Genomic DNA, 18,297 nt, shown 5'->3' with positions numbered 1-18,297 from the left:
AGAGCTAGAGTTAAGTGTCAGGGGTATATGCTTTGTCTCCCAAGAGTTTAAGGCAAGTGTTAAAAAAAAAAAGGTAAACCAGAATTTTTAACAGTTACATCTGACATGGCAACAAAACTAAAACTCCCTCTAAGCATGTGAGCAGGATGTTCTTATTACACCCTCGTCTTCAGCATGAACAGCATGAACCTGCTGGATGCCCAACTTCATGCTCCCTTTGTTGGATAAAGTCAAGTCCCTGCCCTCAAGGAGTCAACAAGCTAATGGTGACATAGGAAAGGAAAGGAGAGTAGGATAGGTGTGGAAGGAAGGCCTGGGGAATAGTGACTAGAGAATAGGGCTGGCCTGGCTGGGTGTACATCCCTGGGCAGTGCAAGCAGTTTGCACTAGACTCCTAACTGAAAGGTTGGTAGTTCCAGTCTACCTAATATCAGCAACAGATTTGGTTTCTTTTTGAGCTGGAAGCCAGTCAGCTTCCAGGCCTTGGTTTATGCATTCCGTAAGATGCCCCTTTTAGTGAGTACCCAGCTTCTCCTGAGAATTGCTTCAGACCGCTTACCTGCAGTCCTTCTTGTTCCTTTCTCACAGTGGTTTCCTACAGGTGAATTTGAACTGCCCAGTACCCAGTAAAAGGCCCAGTAAGGAGCCACTACTTCACTCAGAAGACAAACTCTTCTCTTTTTTTCCCCCACAAGTGTATGTTTTTGTTTTGTTTTTATATAATACTTTATCCTAGTTTAGGTAAAAGTTTACACAGCAAATTAGGTTCCTCTTTAGAAATTTTTATACAGATTGTTCTGTGACATTGGTTATAATTTTCTCAATGTGTCAGCATTCTCATTATTTCTGTTCTGTTTGTTCTGTTTCCATTGATCTAGCTTCCTTCCCCTCCTTGCCTTCTCATCTTTGCTTTTGACTAGATGTTGCCTGGTCTCATATAATTGATCCTTAAAGAGATCACATTACTCATGGGTGATACTATTTTATGAGCTAATCTATTATTTCACTGAAAGGTGACCTGCAGAAATAGTTTCAATTCCAAGTTCCAAGGCTGTAGTTCCAAGGCAATAGTCTTAGGGGTTCCAGTGGTTCTAGCCTTTTTTAGGAATTTGAGTTTTGTTCTACATTTTTCTCCCATTCTATCTGAGACCTTCTTTTGTGTCCCTAGTCAAACAAGTTGGTTGTGGTAGCTGGGCACTATCTGGTTCTTCTGGTCTCAGGTTAGAAGAGGCGGTTGTTCATGTGGGCTATTAGTCGTGTGCCCTAGTTTATTCTTTGAGCCTTTAATTTCTTTCATTCTTGTTTGCTCCATCTGAATAGAGACCGATAGTTGTATCTTAGATGACTGCAAGCTTTTAAGATCCCAGATGCTACTCACCAAACTAGAATGCAGAACGTTATCTTTGTGAACTATGTTATGTCAACTGTCTGAGTTATTCCATGAGTCTATGGTCCCAAGCCTTTTAACCCAGTAATAACCCAATCCCATGAATTCTTTGAATCTGTCTAGGAAGCCTCAGGAGGCAAATTCTTTATGGGTAAGATGGATCAGGGTTAGCCATGGCAGGAATCATCCCTTCCTCCTAATCCCAGAGTGTTGGCGCTTCAGCTTCGATTGACTCAGTGCTTATTCAGAACCAGAGAGGGAGGACAATAGAGGGTGGGATGGTGGGAAGAAAGGGGGTGCAGGCTGGTGAGATCAGGGGAAATGTCAGCTAGCTGAGCTAATTCTGGAGCTATAGCTGTGCAGAGGGCCCCCCCCCCCCATCCACCCAGCAAACTTGTCTCCTACAGAAGAGATTTGGTGTGTCTGATACTGCTCCTAACTGGGGTCTCCCAGGGCATGTCCATGAGTGACTGAGTTGGTGGGAACCCTGGGCTGTGTTGGCTATGTTGCTTCAGAGCAGGCATTCCTGGGTCTCTATGCTTTGGAGTTGGCAGTCAACAGGAAATGAGTCCCAAGGTGAGAGGATCTTCTGTGGTTCCCTAGCAGGAAGTAAATGACAGTGTAGTTATCTTGAACAGCTTTGAGGGCTGGGAATGGGCACTGTGGGGCTCAGAACCTGCCCCAACTTTAAGTGTCTACAGGACAGCAAGTGGCTGAAGGAAAGAAGAACACAGCTATGGTAAGAGATTGGGTCTGACTGAAACTTCTCAGCCCAAATTGGCCAGGCTGGGTTCCCTCCCCACCCTCGCCATTCCGTGTAGGGCTGTGTCCTGTTTGGAGCTTTGTGGTATTTGCTGTCGGCTGTTAAGCAGGGGCTCTCTCCACTTTCCAGGCTGCCTGTGCAATCCGACTTTCTCTTACTGAGCCTTGACGACTGAGAGGATTTATGTCAGGGAGGAACTTTCTAGGTAGGAGGTGTGACTTTTCTTACCTGAGGAAGCAGAAGAGACCTTTGTGAATCCTTGAGAGGGTGTGTGGCCCTGGCATAAGGGAATGGAGACTGGGGAGAGAGTCAGGGGTGGGCATGCTCTACTTTTATTCCTGCCTTTGACCCCCTGGAGTTGCTGCATTGGCTCTTGGTGTTCAAGCCTACTGGAGGACCCCCTGCTTTCACCAGAAGCCTTCTCGTGGACTTGTTGCAGGACCCCCACACAGCCTGGAGGAAGCAGGTTGGCAAGGCCATGGAGTTCTTTTGCTCACACTCAGGCTGCTCTGTGTGCCTGGGGCCTTGTCCAGGGAAGAAAGCATATCTGAGAGGACTCTGGTGTGGCTCTGCTTTTTTCCAAAGCCCTCATCCCTCTTTAAGGAGCTCTGGTGGTATAGTGGTTAAGTCATTTGGTTCAAACCCACCAGCTGCTCTGTGGAAGAAAGATGAGGTTGTCTGCGTCCATAAAAATTTACAACCTTGGAAACCTGTGGGTGTTGCTGTGAGTCAGAATTGACTTGATGGCAGTGAATTTGGTTTGGTTTGATTTGATGGTGTGATGTTTCAGGCATTTGGCTGCTAACCAAAAGGTCAGTGGTTCAAACCCACCAGCTTCTCCGTGGAAGAAAGATGAAGCAATCTGCTTCTGTAAAGATTTATAGCCTTGGAGACCCAAGGAGGTTGCTATAAGTTGGAATTAACTCAATGGCAGTGAGTTTTAGTTTTTGGTATCCCTTTTTGCCCCCTCTGGTGAGTTTAGGAGTGGTTAAGAGGCACAGACCTTTAGAGCAGAAAGCAGCTTTGGCAATTGGTGAGCTGTGCAGGGGAGGGGTTGTGGAAACCAGCACACTTTCAGGCTGTAGGCGTGCACACAAATGGTAAAATTTTTTGGAGGGAATTTGGCAGTAACTATACACACTGTAAGGGGCTCTGGTGTCATAGTGGATAAGGCATTTGGTTGCTAGCCAGAAGGTCAGTGGTTCAAACCCACCAGCCGTTCCATGGAAAGAAGATGGGGTAATCTATGTCCATAAAGATTTATAGCCTTGGAAACCCAGTGGGAGTCTCTGTGAGTTGGAATTGACTCGATGGCAGCGAGTTTGGTTTTTTTGGTGACACACACTGTAATGGGTATGCCCTTTAACCCAGCCAGTCCACTTCTGGGACTCCACCTACAGAATATGCAGGAGCACAGAGCTGTAAATACTAGGGTATTCACTGCAACATTGTACATAACAGAAGCAAAAAGCCAATCAGTCTAAATGCCCACGATTAGAGAATTGAATAAATTAGGGAGCATCTATAAGACACACTATGGAGCAGCTGTCAAATAGAGTGAGACAGACCCATATGCACTAGTATGGAGAGGTGCCTGCCATCTCTTGTTAAATTAAAAAGCAAATTGCAGAACATTGTGAGGAGTGTACCATTTTTTTTTTTAAATGAGGCATTCTCTGAAAGCAGTGCCTTGTCTGATGAATACATATGTATATACATGTATCTTACACGTAATTAGAGAAGCATAGAGAGATGTCTAAAGGGATAATTGTCAAACTGTTCCTAATGGTTTACTTTTAGGGAGTGATTTGAGGGGGTCAGAGATTGAAACTGGAGTTTTAACTTTTCAGTACAGTTTGTTTATGCTATTTGCATTTTCATATGTATCTTATCCTTTTATTTATTTATTGTTATTTGGGCGGAAGTTCACAGAGCAAATACATTTCCCATACAACTGTTCATATACACGTTTTGTTTCATGGCATTGATTGCAATCCCCACAATGTAACAGCTCTCTTCCCACTTCCTCCCTTTCCCTGGGTCCTTCTTTCCTATGCATTCTTGCCCTCTGAGCTATCTCCCTGTGCAAATGCTACCCTGCTGGTCTCCCACGGTGAGAAGTGTACCTACCTAGTGTAAATGTTCACCTTATACGCCTGTTTATTGTTTGGCTAGAAGCCATGGGAGTGAGTTCAATTCCAGGCCCAGAGGGTGACTAAGTGCCATAGTCTTGGGGTTTCACCAGTGTCTTATCAGACCAGCAAGCCTGGTCTTTTTTATAATTTTGAGTTTTGTTCTATACTTTTCTCCCACTCTATCCAGGGTCTCCTATTTTGATCCCTTTCCGAGGGGTTATATGTGATTTACTTTTATAAATGGAAAAAGAGAGAGACTTAAAAAGAAGGAAAAACCCCCTATTGGTGTAGCCTAATTGTCTCTTTCTACAGGTGGGGAAACTGAGGCATTCTCTGAAAGCAGTGCCTTATCTGAGGTCATGGGCCAGCACCATGTTTGGTGAGATGATACTGTCCCTGCCCTTATACGGGGCTGGCATTCTGCAAATGAAGCCAGCAGGGGAGGATATGCTGAGTGCACCCTAGTGCCCATGAGTGTGGTAATTCTTGCCTCTTCTTGGCCCAGCTGAACACCTCCATTCTTCCTGAGATTTCTTGGCTTCTTGCCTCCAGGAGGCTAATGACCAAGTGTCCACACAGAGCAGAGCCCAAGGGGCATTGGAATCTCCTGCATTTGCTCTGTCATTACATGTGTGGCCTCTAGCAAATCACATAATTCTCTGAGAACTTTGGTCTCCCACTTGAATCTCAGAGACATTGAGAGGCTCCAAAGCAATAATAGGTGTGAAAGAGTTTATCACACTATGCAGTGACACATATGAAAGATGGTGTCGCAAGAGCCGCTGAGCACCAGCAAGGAGGGCTCTGACCACTGAAATCAGACCAGCCCAGGGTTAGCAGAATTGACCTGGTGGCACTAGAATCTTTTGAGGTGGGGCCCAGTTCGAGTTATGGATAGTATGAGGAGTGTTTGTTTTTGAATAAGGGCAGCATTCTAGGAGGCAGAGAAGGCTGGAAAACTGGGCATAACCTCAGCATGTGGGGCTGGGCAGGACTGGAACTTGAGCAATGGGTTGATGGACCTCCTTGGATATTTCCCCCGTTCTTAAGCTAGAGTCCATAGACCCTGTGATTTCAGGAGGTCTGGCCCATAAACCCCTTGAAATTGGCATCAATAACTATGTGTGTTTGCTTGTTTGAGCATTTATGTGGATACAGTTTTCCAGACAGAGGGTACATAACTTTCAACAGAACTCAGAAAGCTCAGTGATGCAAAAGAGGCTCAGGCCACTGTTCTAATTAATCCACCCCTTGTGTATCTTTCTTCATTATTCCAGGTGGAAAGCAGTGACACACCGAAGGATACTGCAGTAACCTCTAAGACCCCGTCCATGGCCCAGGACTCGGGCCCCTCAGAGCTGTTACCCAATGGGGACTTGGAGAAACGGAGTGAGCCCCAGCCAGAGGAGGGGACCCCTGCCGGGGGTCAGAAGGGCGGGGCCCCAGCAGAGGGAGAAGGTACAGCAGAGACTCCACCTGAAGCTTCCCGAGCAGTGGAGAATGGCTGCTGCACCCCCAAGGATGGCCGAGGAGCCCCTGCAGAGGAGGGTGAGTCGTTGGCAGAGGGGCAGCCTCTTCCGGGCTCGACTGGATTTCCCTGCGGATTAGAGATTTAGGGCCTAGAAGGCCAGAGGAGGAGCTGGAGGGATGGGCTGGGGGTGGGAGCTGAAGGTCTGCTTGCCAGGGCTCAGTGCCCTGGAGGCTACTGGCTGACTTCAGCCTGCACACATGTTTTATTTGGCCCACATAGTGTTTTAACATTTCAAAAATTTGAGTTGCCAGCTTTTGAAAATCAAGAAATTTTGCATAAAAGTCTGGAATTTGGGCTTCTTGTGGGGGGGGGGAAAAAAAAAAAGATAGATCTGGCAACAGCGGGCTTGTATAATGCCAGTGGTTGTTGGATTGGAGTGATGGCCATCCTCCCTTAGACTGTGTGTGCACCTGGGTTTGCCTCAGCCTCCACCTGCCTGCTTACTGTTTCACATGACCTGTGGCTCTTGGGGTTGTTGTGTTTGTAGCCCCTTGTGGGCATTAAAAGCCATTAGCCTTCCCCAGTGCAGATGTCTTGAACCTGATATAGTTGGGTTGACTTGACTGGAAATTTGGTTGTGACAGTATGGGGTGGGGAGAAGGGTGCAGTAAAGGAGCCCTAGGCTCGGAGTCTTGGAGACCCAGCAGGGAATGGGATGGGGGTGGGAATTGTCTGCACACTTGTCCAGTCCAGGCCTCTTCATGGGGACTTTTTGGGCCATCCAGGAGTCCTGGAAGGTGGCCCACTTTTCTCTTTCAGGTTAAGCCAGCTATTTCAGGGCCAACCAAGCTGTAAACATGTTAGTAATGAGGACAACTAGCATTTGTATAGGGCTTCACAGTTTACCCGGCGCTTTCTCATACATTATCACATTTGATCCTCCCAGGGTCCTGCCAGGTTGTTTTGCATATGTGCATTTTAATTTCAAAAAGTCTTCCTTCCAAGTGTGTATGATGGAATGAGTAAATTGATTAATTGGCAGAACTTATACCACATGGATCCAAATCTAATATTTATGCAGGATAGAGAACATTTAGAAAAGATTTCCAAACTATGAAAATAATATCTATCATTCATTTATTATTCAACAAATATTTATGATGCTTCCACTATGTACAAAGTACTTTGCATCCATTTATTTACTCCTCTAAACAATCATGTCAAGAAGTATTATTATCCCCATGTGAAGGTGAGAAAACGAAGGCTTAAAGAGATTAAGTGACCTGCTAAAAGCTCTCTTCCCAATCCCCCCAGCTTGCAAGTGGCAGATACAGGATCCTGATCTCGGTCCCTTGCTTCAGAGTGGGTGATCGTTCCACAATCCTCTGCTGTTCTCTGGAATGGGCCTCAGGACCAGGGCAGGTTCATGAGCTCTCCAGGCTGCCTTGCCTCACCATAGCGTCTCCTTAGTTGTGTCCTTTGATGCTTTGTGGGAGTGGTAGAAAGGCACCTGTGTGCAGTGACATAGGGGAAAAAAGCAAGAAGACACCATCCTAGATTGTGCAACAGAAGGGTCTGTCCACCAGCCAGCCATTTCCAACCTGGTGTCGTCCACGGGACAGGTCTCAGCTGACGTCCAGGTTCCAGTAAATGAACTAGATCATTTACTGTGTCCAGGCCCTAGACAGTCCTTCCTGCCCTGGGGGATGGAGCCTTCCTTATGTGTAAGGCTGCTCTCAAGCCTTGAGGAGTAGCTTTTGGTTTGGGATTTCCCTGTCTCCTCTTCTAGTTCTTCTTAGGAATTCCTTTTTTCAGTCAACAGGTGTTTATTAAACACCATTTGGGGTGTGTGAGGATCTGTGCAGGCACTGGGAACGCCATAATGAACAAAACCTAGTTCCTCCCCTCAAGGACCTCACAGTCTGCTGGAGAGACAGACGTTAATCAGCAGTCCACACTTAGGAACGTGTGACTGTGCACAGAGATAAGTACTCTAAGGGGAAATAACTTGGTTCTATGAGAAACTGTCACAAAGGAGGCTGGTTAGGGCTGGGACTAGGCAGCCTGAACCAAAGGATGAGCTAGAGCTTATCAGGTGAGAGTGGGGAAGGGAGAGATGGGGGTGGGGCAGGGCACTCAGAGAGCTGACAGAAGCCCACATGTGCCAGAGTGGAGAGACCAAGTGAAGAGGGTGTGAGATGAAGTGGAGAGGAGACAGGGCCAGACTATGAGCGCCTTGTTTTCAGGGTGCCATGATCTGAAGCGATCACTTTGCAATCTGGATCATGGAATGCAGTGGAGGGGCTGGGAAGTGGACTGACTGGTGAGGAGGCTGCTGCAGGAGTCTGGGAGAGGAGGGATGCTCTCATGAGCGAGGTGGCAGCAGAGATGGAGACAAGTAGAGGAATGCAGGGATACGAAGGGTAAGAAGGGAGATGATGTCAGGGATGGCTCCTGGTTTGGGACATTGATATATCGGATGGACCTTTCGAATCTTAGTGCTAAGCATGAGGGGCAGAAATGCTGAAAGTCTCCTTGATTTCCAAACTTTGTCCTTGGAGCACTCCTGTGTGCCCCAGCTATCCAGGAAGTTGAGATGCTGGCAGGGATCAGAGCTGGTGGGATCCCTGAAGGCCACTGTGAATTGGTGGGATGCTGAGATTGGTGAGGCATCACCGAGAAGGGTGGGCAGCAGCCTACTGGAGGCTCTGCCAGGGTGTAGCAGGCAGTGGCTTACATCATGGTGTGGAAGCTTGGCCACTGTCGCAGCAGTCAGCTGACACAGAACGCATGCTCTGCTGGTGCATTCAGATGAGGAGGGAGCCTAAGGCCCCAGGAAGGAAGTGACTTGGCCATGGTCTTTTAGTTCCCTTCACTCTAGGTCTTTCTTTTCCCCAGTGGTCTCTCCTGGATCCCTTTCTCAGTTCCTATACAAGAAAGACAGGAGGGCTTTGAGGCAGCATACCTGTGGCCTGGGCACCCTCCTGTGTGTATGTAGGGGCCTCAGCTCCTGTATTATTACAGTCAGGAGAAAGAACTATGAACAGGGGAGTTGATGAGCTGTAAGGATAAGAGCCAGCTTCCGGGCCAGCATCTGAGCAGTGCCTTGGGTCTGCTCCTGCTCTCTTAGCATTAATATTGTACTCATGATAATAGTAACAATGGCAACATGGCTTTCATTTACTGTGTATTGACTCTGTGTTGAGTATTTTACATCCTTGCTACTCAAAGCTACTCAAATTACTCTCCATGGGCGGCTTAGCATCCATATCACCTGGGAACTTCTTGGAAATGCAGACTCTGAGGCCCACCCAAGCCTGCGAATCAGAATCTGCATTTTAAAGGGATCCCTGTGATTTGTTTAAAGTTTGAGGAGCCCTGCTCTGTATATATTCTCTTATTTAGTCCTTATGATCCTTTAAGGAAGACTCTTACTGTCTCTGTTTTTCAGATGGGGACAGTGAGGGTTCAGGAAAGTTAAGTCACTTACCCAAGATTATAACTGGTAAAGGCCCAGATTAGGGCCAGCTTAAGCTCCTCTCTGCCCAGACCGAGCATAGGCCCAGTGTTGGGTGCCTTGTGAGGTCAGCCTGGCCTCAGCCTTATCATAGAGAATCGGGCTCATTTAAAGAGCACTTGGGGTGGTCCCTGCCTGAGCATACTTGGACCCACAGGTAGATGTTAGAAGCACACTGGCCTCATCTGCTCCCAGGACCTGAGATGCCTTTGGGTCATGTCCACGCTTGCCAGGCTGCCCTGGAAGGCATATAGCCACCTGGCCCTGCCCATGACCCTGGGCCTGGGCCAGGAGCAGATGGACTTCAGAGGGAGTGTTGAGAGAGAGCAGCTGACCCTTCTTGACTCATGACAAGTGCCGCATTCGGAGGCAGCCGAGCTTGTTTCGCCTGGCCAGGCTGGAAAGTGAGTGTGTGAGTGTGTGTATGTGTGTTCACTCAACTGGGCATGCGCAGAGTCTGTCAGGAAGAAAATTCCAGAAAGAAGTGAGTTGGAAACCGCATAAAGAAAATAAGTGTGTTTTAGAGATCACAGGGACTAAGGGGTGAAGAAGGAAGAAACATTAAGGAATAATGTATGTGGTGCAGTGTAAAGAGGGCTGGCTTACGGGTCAGGAGCCCTGAAATTGGATCTCGGTTCTGGCAGTTGGTCACTCAGCTCCCTGGGCCTCAGTTTCCTCAGCAAAATTCAGGAGATGGACCAGTACTACAGTTACATGCAGCCCTGAATTTCTTTCTTTCTAATGAACAAATGATTCCCTGCCCCCCTCATAAGCATTATCATGTGTTAAGGAGGGTCTCAGGAAGGAAACTAGAGGTCCATCCAAAGGAGGCTGGGGAAAGGGGAAGAGAATGCAGCCTGACTCCTAGTCTCAGATCAGTCCCTGGGGACCCCTGGTTCCAGCTCAGTGGCTGATGCAGCTGTTCCCAGAGTCTCAGATCAGGGTAGGGGGCTGTCACCTAGCCTGCTCTGCCAGCCCACTCTGCTGCAGCTTGATCGGCAGGCAGGAGCCCCCTTCTGGCAGCCCAAAGCCTTGCGGGCAGAATGTCAAGGTCTGTGAGAAGGGAAGTCCCTGCCAAACGAGGAGGAAAGCCCTGGGCAGGCTAGGAGGGGAAACCCAGCTCTAAGCAGCCAGAGTTGAGGCCCCAGAAGAAGTTGGGGCTCTTGCTGTTGTGAGAGGACCTCAAGGAAGGTTGGAGATAGGGACGGAGAAATTAGGGGTAAGACATACCTTAAAAGGTCAGTCATGTTCAAAGCATTAGCAAATACACATTCTCACCCCCATGTTCTACCCACACACTTACCCATGACAGACACACTCACTTCCTCCCGCGCACCTACCTTAACAGCCAGCTCGTCATCACTTCATCACTCTGCATACTATACCCAAGATGTGTGGTGCCATGTCCACATAGCCACAGGTGAACAGAGCCAGTACCCAGAGCCTCTCCTCCCCTCCCTCAGTGCTATAGGGCCTGACCTGAGACTGGGCTGGCAGGAGTCAGTGTAACCCAGAAAAGGGGTCTCTGAGAACAGGACGCTGTCCTGGGCCTACAGATGCAGAGAGTCCAGGCCTTGGTGAGCAGGAGGGAGACATCCTCTCAGGTGGCTGAGGATTCAGAGGCCTTAAATGCTATGTCTGGTTTCCGCTTCAGAGCCAGGAGGTGAAGTAGGGGCTGTTTTTTCCGTTTTTGGCTCTTTGTGTTCCCCCTTCCCCCACTTCCCACTCCCCAAGCAACCAAGTACCAGCCTGAATGACCTTCCTGTTTTGGGCACAAGCTCAAAAACTCTTTGGCTTCAGAGAAAGGAGTTCGGGGGCCCAGGTGTAGTCAGGGCTTACTCCCCCAGCCTCAGACAGGAAGCTGGAGAAGGTGTAATACACCGAGCCCACAGCTAGTGAGGGCAGAACTGGAGGCCTGGCCTGGAAAGCACATCTGAGAGGCAAGGACCAAGGTGAGAGTGCAGAGATATTTGGAGGAGTGGGGCTTTGTGCTTGCTTGGGACCTGGAGGAGGGTCCTCCTAAGTGTGGCATTGCTGGGGCTTTTGCCCCCAAATGAGACTTGGCGTCCAGTAACTGGAATCAGGCCCATTGAGGAATTACAGGGAAATGCTGTGCTTCCCTTCGGAAAGGGGAACAAAAGCAACTTTGATTGAGCATCTACTATATGCCATGTGCTTGCTGCACAAGGTACTTACGGTTCACTGTGACTTATGATTTGAGAATATTTATCTATTCAGTGAGGAAACAGGCTAGGAGAGGCCACAGAGAGCACACTGAGACAATCAGAATCCAAACTCAGTTCTTCTAGATTAAAGGCTGAACTCAGGAATGGGGTAGGGAATGGGAGCAGGGAGTCAGATAGTATTAGACCATAATATTTCCCTTAGAAAACATCTCTAATGACTTCATTTTCCAGATGAGGAAACTGAGTGTCACAGAGACAAGTTACTTCACCACAGTCTTCCTTCAGTCAGCTCACTACCTCCCAACATATAGCCTTGTGTGTGGGAGGCATCTTTGCCTATAGCCCACACATAGAAGCAAACTCCCTTCCAGGACCAGAGAAGGCTGCACAGTATAGCTCTCTCTAGTCCAGCCCTTCCTGCCCCCGCCCCCTACCTTCCTGCTCCCTCCACTGGGAAAGGAGTCCTGTTGACCAGGAGCAGCAGAGTGGGGTTATTTTTAGTCCCCTTCTGTGTACCTGAGACAGTCAATGTGCCGGAAACCACAGCCCTGACTTTGCTCTTGCTCCTTCATACTTAGGCTTCAAACCCTTCCCCAGTTCTTGCTCTGCTCTGGGCCTTTCTCTGAGTCTTCAGGGCCAGCACAGTGCCCAGCATATGGTGGGGCCGTCATGTTTGATACATGAACAACTTAACAGTTGGAGGACCCCTGCCCCCCATGGCAGGGACCCCCACACAGGGTGGGGCCTTGGAGCCACTCCTGTAACTCTGCCAACAGTCCCTTTGTTCTTCCCTCTCCACAGGCAAAGAACAGAAGGAGACCAACATCGAATCCATGAAAATGGAGGCAAGTGTTTTCCTCAACCCCCAGGGGCTCTGTGGATCCTGATTCTAGGAGAAGAAACCCACCGCTCTGACCCAACTGTGGCGAGTGTGTGAGGGGAGCCTGAGGGTGGGCGCTCCCTGCCCCCTCTTTATATATCCCTCTGTGAGAAAGAGAGGAAGTGGGTGTGGAGGTTGGAAGTCCCCCAACAAGGCAGCCAGCTGGTCCCCCTCCAGAGAAGGAGTACCTCCCCTCACGTCCAGTTGCCCCCACCCCCACACGTCCCTCACTTTCTAGCCCAGACAGGGGCTTGCCCAGCACTCGCAGGGTTGGCATCTCTGGCCAGGAGTCAGAGTTCCTGCATTCTGTTCGAGGTGAGTGCCTCCTCAGTTTCCCCTCCAGGAGGAACAAACCCGACAGCAGGGCTGCCAGTGCCCATCTTAATGCCTGTCTGTCTCTCTGTCATCTCTCTGTCTTAGGGCTCCCGGGGCCGGCTGCGGGGTGGCTTGGGCTGGGAATCCAGCCTCCGCCAGCGGCCCATGCCGCGGCTCACCTTCCAGGCGGGGGACCCTTACTACATCAGCAAGCGCAAACGGGACGAGTGGCTGGCACGCTGGAAAAGGGAGGTGAGGTGCCTTCTGGCCTGGGCCCCAGCCCGTCTCACATAAACGGAAAACCAAAAATTAGCTTCAGCCTCTCTCTGGAGCTGTTGTCTGGTTCTGGCTGAGCCTCAGTTTCCTCTTCAGGCTAACCTTTCACATTCACAGGGAGCAGCTTGATCCTTAGACAGTGACTGGTTCATTCAACAGATGGTTATTGAACACTTACTGTGTACCAGGCACTGTAGTAGGCTCTGGGCATCTATGGTACCTGCCATTCTGATCATTCTGGGCATCTATGGTACCTGACATTCTGATTGTGGAGACAGAGAGAAAACAAGTAAACAGAAGTAAACAAGGGCCTGAAATGGTTGATAACAGAACAACTTGTCAGGAGAGGCTTCTTGGAGGTGGCATTTAAGTTGAGTTATTAAGGAACTGAAGAGTTGGCTGTGTGATGAGTGGGGTGGAAAAGGCATTCCAGGCAGAAGAAATAGCACAAGCAAGGCCCTGAATTGTTTGACAAACTGAAAGACTAGTATGCATGGGAACTTGTGAAATGAGCAAAGGAGAGAGTGGGCCTACATGAGTCAGGAGAGGAAAGCAGGGGTCAGATCACATGGGGCCTTGCAGATCCTTGCCAAGAGCTGGTCTAATTCTGAGTATACTGGGAAGCCATGGAAGGTTTCTAGGCATTTGATATGGGAGTGATTTTATTCTCTGCATTGATATGGAAATGATTTGATATGGACTAAGGTGGCATCCATTGAGGCTGAGAGAAGAGGACAGACTCAGATGTCATTTGGAGACAGAATTATAGACCTTGCTGATGGGCGGGAGGGATGGGGGAAAGTTCCAGGGGTCTGGCTGGAACACCTGAGTGGAAGGTTGTGCCATTCACTCAAACAGACTGGGAAGGGATGGGGATCCAAATTCAGTGTGAGATGCTGCAGTACCTGTGAAGCCTCCAAGGGGAGGTGCCAGGTTGCAGTTGGATATGTCAGTCGGCTCGGAGGAGTCCGACTGCAGATAAAAATGTGGCTATCATGAGCAGAATCCTGGCATGGAAATCCATGAGCTCATCTAGAAGAGAGAGAGAAGAGACAGTGCCCCAAGTTTGAGTCCATAGAAACCCCATCAGGTAGAGGGGATGCTGCAGACTGCCAGGACTAACAAGGCAAGCCTGAGATGGGACCTGGGAGGAAGACTAGGAATGAGGGATGTCAGGAGGGAGGATGCTGTCAGCCCCGTGGAAAGCTGCATTCCTGAGCCATGTCCATTGCTGATGACTCTCCTGGGAGATGCTTCTGTGGGGGCTGTGGGGTGGAGTTAGCCAGCCTGTGGAGGGAAAGGTACATGGCAAAGGGAACTGATGAAGTAGAGATTGAAAGGCCAAGGAATGAGATCAAACCATCCAACACTATTTCTTGAGCTATTCTCTTGCTCTCTTGTAAGTTTGATTGTTGTTGTTGTTGTTATGTGCCGTCGAGTCGGCCCCGACTCATAGCGACCCCTCCTTGGGTTTCCGAGGCAGTATCACTACAGAAGTAGGATTGCCCAACCTTCCTTCCGAGGAGTGGCTGGTGGGTTTGAACCGCCAGCCTTCTGGTTAGCAGTCAAGTGCTTTAGCCACTATGCTACCAGAGCTCCCGTAAGTTTGATTAGTAGGGGTACAAAGACTAGAGGGTGTTGACCTACTGGAACAGGGAAGGGTAAGGGAACTGCTATTAATGGCCACCACGTAGGGTATTTAACAGTAGAGCTCACTTACTCCGGGCCTATAAAGGAAAGTGTGACCCCATTTCACACTGTGTGGGAGCTTCCTCTAGAAAAATTAAGTGGAAAAGAAGGTGAGGGGTTGTCTACTTGATTGTTTCTTTGGGATCCAGAAAGTCAGAATTTACTCTCCTGGAAGATCTTGGAAGAAGGACGACTAGTCCAAGATGTGGGGGCCAGAGCACTTAACTCTGAGCATTTTAGTGTTCTGTTTGGGGTAGAAATTCAGGAACTAGAGTATTCTGTCCTTCATTTTAGTTTCTCTGCCCCTTGGCCCCCTAGAACTGGGTGGGAGGGGCTTTGCTTTTTAACCCATCAGTACCTGTGCTTTTTCTGCTTTCCCTTAGCCTTAGGGTCAGAAGCTTAGACATAAAGCCATGTTCCCTTACAGAAGCAGTATTGAGACTTCCCTCAGTTACAGTAGGAGCTCTGGTGTCGTAGTGCCTAAGGCCTTTGACTGCTAACCAGAAGGCTGGTGGTTCAAACCCACCAGCTACTCCTCAGAAGGAAGGTTGGGTAATCTACTTCTGTAGTGATATTGCTTCCGAAACCCAAGGAGGGGTCACTATGAGTTGAAATCAACTTGACGGCAGTGAGTTTTTTTCAGTCAGTTACAATAAAAAAGGGTGTCTTTTCTCAGTTCACAAGAAAAATGTAAGGTAATCAATACAATGTCTCAACTTTATATTTTCCACTAAAATGTAAAAGGTTGTATTATGAACATTTTCTAATATACACCAAAGCAGAGAGACTTGTCTAATGAACCTCCCATGTACCTATCCCAATCCCAAAAGCTTTATTAGTAAACACTAAACCTATGGCACCTGCTCCCCACACCCAGCCAATAAATGCACTCAGTGATCAGTAACTAAAAAACTAAAACATTGATTTAACTGAAAAGTTTTTCAGTATATGTGACTTGAGATGTGGAGACCTGCAAAAAACAGAATATATTCTGTCTTAGTGAGGTTTGTTCCTTATTCATATAATATAATTAAATATGCCCATAAAAAATTCCTTGACTTCCAGCACAAGTTTTAGAGCTCCTGGTCTCCTCGTTTTCAGACCAGGGGACAGTGACTGGCCATAAACTCACCCAGCAAATGGAAAACAGGATTGGACTAGAATTAGGTTTAGGCTTCCTTCTCCCATGTTGAGCCTGGCCATCCATACCACATTCTCCCCTCCTAAGCTATGCCAGGGGCTAGGAAGAAGTAAAACAAAACAAAAAACCAAACCAGTTACTGTTAGTGCATTCCAACTCATGGTGACCTCGTGTGCGTTAGAGTGAAACCATACTCCATGGTTTTCAGTGGTTGATTTTTCAGAAGCAGATTGCCAGGCCTTTCTTCCAAGGCACTTCTGGGTGGACTCAAACCACCAACTTTTCAGTTAGCCTAACGTGTTAACCATTTATACCACCCATGGACTGCTAGGGAGGGGTTGTTGGTTCTTGTTAGGTGCCTTCAAGTAGGTCTTCAACTCATAGCAACCCTATGTGACAGAGCAGAACTGCCCCATAGGGTTTCTTACCATCATATGCATGCAAAAGCTGGACAGTGAATAAGGAAGACTGCAGAAGAATTGATGCATCCGAATTATGGTGTTGGCAAAGAACATTGAATATACCATGGTCTGCCAGAAGAATGAACAAATCTTTCTTGGAAGAAGTACAGCTGGAATGCTCCTTAGAAGCGAGGATGGTGAGGTGTACTTTGGGCATGTTATCGGGAGGGACCAATCCCTGGAGAAGGACATTGTGGTTGGAAAAGTAGAAGGTCAGTGCAAAAGAAGACCTTCAATGAGAAAGATGGACTGACACAGTGGCTTCAGCAATGAGCTCAAACATAGCAATGATTGTGGGGATGGCATAGTACTGGGCATTGTTTCGTTCTGTTATACATAGGGTCGCTATGAGTTGGAACCAATTCAATGGCACCTGACAGTAACAACAATATTTACAGGAGCAGATTGCCAGCTGTGTCTCTGGCAGAGCCATTGGGTGAGTTTGAACCACCAACTTATTGGTTAGCAGCCAAGTGCTTAACCATTGCACCACATAGCAGCAGTAATAAAAATGTTGGGAAAATACAAGCATTTCCAAGATTGCCAAGTCCCTCTTGAACTAAAGAGTAATGTTCTTATCTGGCCTGTTTGCTAAGTATGACTTGTAGCATAAAGAACTCTATCTGCCTTTCTCAGTTTCATCTTAGTTCTATGGCATTTGACCTTTTCTTCTAAAACCACCTCCCTAGGCCTTCCTGAAGTTGTCACTTCAGGTTCTTCTCTGCCTCCTCAAAATGTACCTTCTCAGCATCATCCTCTGTCTGTTAACTCTGCCATCCCAGATCCTGCCCTCGACCCTCTGCCAGTCTTAGTTCACTTATCTGCTTTCAGATTCAACTATCTCCCACACAAAGTCCCCTCCCCTCCCGATGAACTACCAACCTTTAGTACTCAGCTCAACTGTTTCCCAGGCATTGTCCCATGAAGGCCCAGCCAATATGTCCTAACTTCAGAATGAGACCCCTGCTCTCCTCTTACCTCATCCCCAGGCCCTCAGGCCCTCTCCATCATTTCCCCGAACACCCTTTAAAAGTTAATCCAGGGCACCATTCTTTGGCTGACTTTCAGAACCCTCCATGTCTGGGCACTGTTTAAGATCCTGGGGCAACAGGAACCTAGAAGAATCCTCCTTACCCTAAGAGAGAAGGTGGGTCATGGCACATGCAGGAAGAGGATCACCCTAAGCAGGAGCTTGGATGAATTCTTCCAAGGTTTAGCCACACTGCAATAGGAAGTGGCTTTCAGCCTTTAAAGAATGGCCTGGAATTTAGGGAGCGGGGAGGAAGAACATTCTGGAAAGACATAGAGCATATGTAAAGGTTCCCGTGTACCAGACAGCATGGTCTTTTCAAGAATGGAAGTTTGCTGTGGTGGAGCACAAAGCAGCAGGAAGTGTGGTTGAGAAGGTGGGGCGGGGCCTGAGGGCTGGCAGCCCTGCTGGGGAGTGATGACCAGCTCCTAGGCTGTACCACCTTTTCCCTTTGTATACATGCCCTGCCTTGTGACCACAGCCAGGGTCTTCTCCCCTCAAAAAGCCCACTCCAACTTAATTTCCCCAAAATTTATGGAGATTTAGAATACCACAAAATGAAATGAAATTTAAAATAAGCAGATAAGGAAAACAAGGCATCTCCTCCTTCCTTAGGCTGAAGTGGGAATTCCTGCTGGAGCTGAGAAGCTGTTCTTTTCTTAGGTAGCCCATTTCCTATTACTTCACCTGCATATTAATCCTTTCGAGGATTAAGTTGTACTTTAATCATGTCCAGGCCCTGCTCTAGAACCTACAACAACTCCCAATTGTCTCCCCCAGCATGTCAGAATTCTTCTGGCTGTTTCTCAAGACTTCAACCCTCATTGTGACTTACCCCATTAGCCCACTCCACTTTACCACTTTCCTCTAGTAGAAAGGTCCTTTATGAGGGACCAGTCTTTTTATTTTTTAATTTTTATTGTGATTTGGGTGAAAGTTTACAGAGCCAATTCATTTTCCATACAGCAGTTCATACACATTTTGTTTCATGACATTGACTATAATTTCCCACAATATAACAGCTCCCTTCCCACTTCCTCCCCATA

General features: G+C 48.0%; 1 protein-coding gene across 1 annotated transcript in view; it reads left to right on the top strand.

Moving 5' to 3' along the window:
- DNMT3A (DNA methyltransferase 3 alpha) overlaps positions 1–18,297 on the top strand; it is a 93,510-nt gene that overhangs the window by 32,014 nt on the left and 43,199 nt on the right. The window contains exons 3-5 of the mRNA XM_007939283.2: positions 5,563–5,833; positions 12,261–12,304; positions 12,760–12,906. Coding sequence (XP_007937474.1) covers positions 5,563–5,833; positions 12,261–12,304; positions 12,760–12,906 — 462 coding nt within the window. The remainder of the gene's footprint in view (positions 1–5,562; positions 5,834–12,260; positions 12,305–12,759; positions 12,907–18,297) is intronic.

The sequence above is a fragment of the Orycteropus afer genome, unplaced genomic scaffold (genome assembly GCF_000298275.1).
Source record: "Orycteropus afer afer isolate SDZICR_OR568_19922 unplaced genomic scaffold, OryAfe1.0 scaffold00058, whole genome shotgun sequence".
NCBI lineage: Eukaryota > Metazoa > Chordata > Mammalia > Tubulidentata > Orycteropodidae > Orycteropus > Orycteropus afer.
This window is presented reverse-complemented; position numbering and strand designations above follow the sequence as displayed.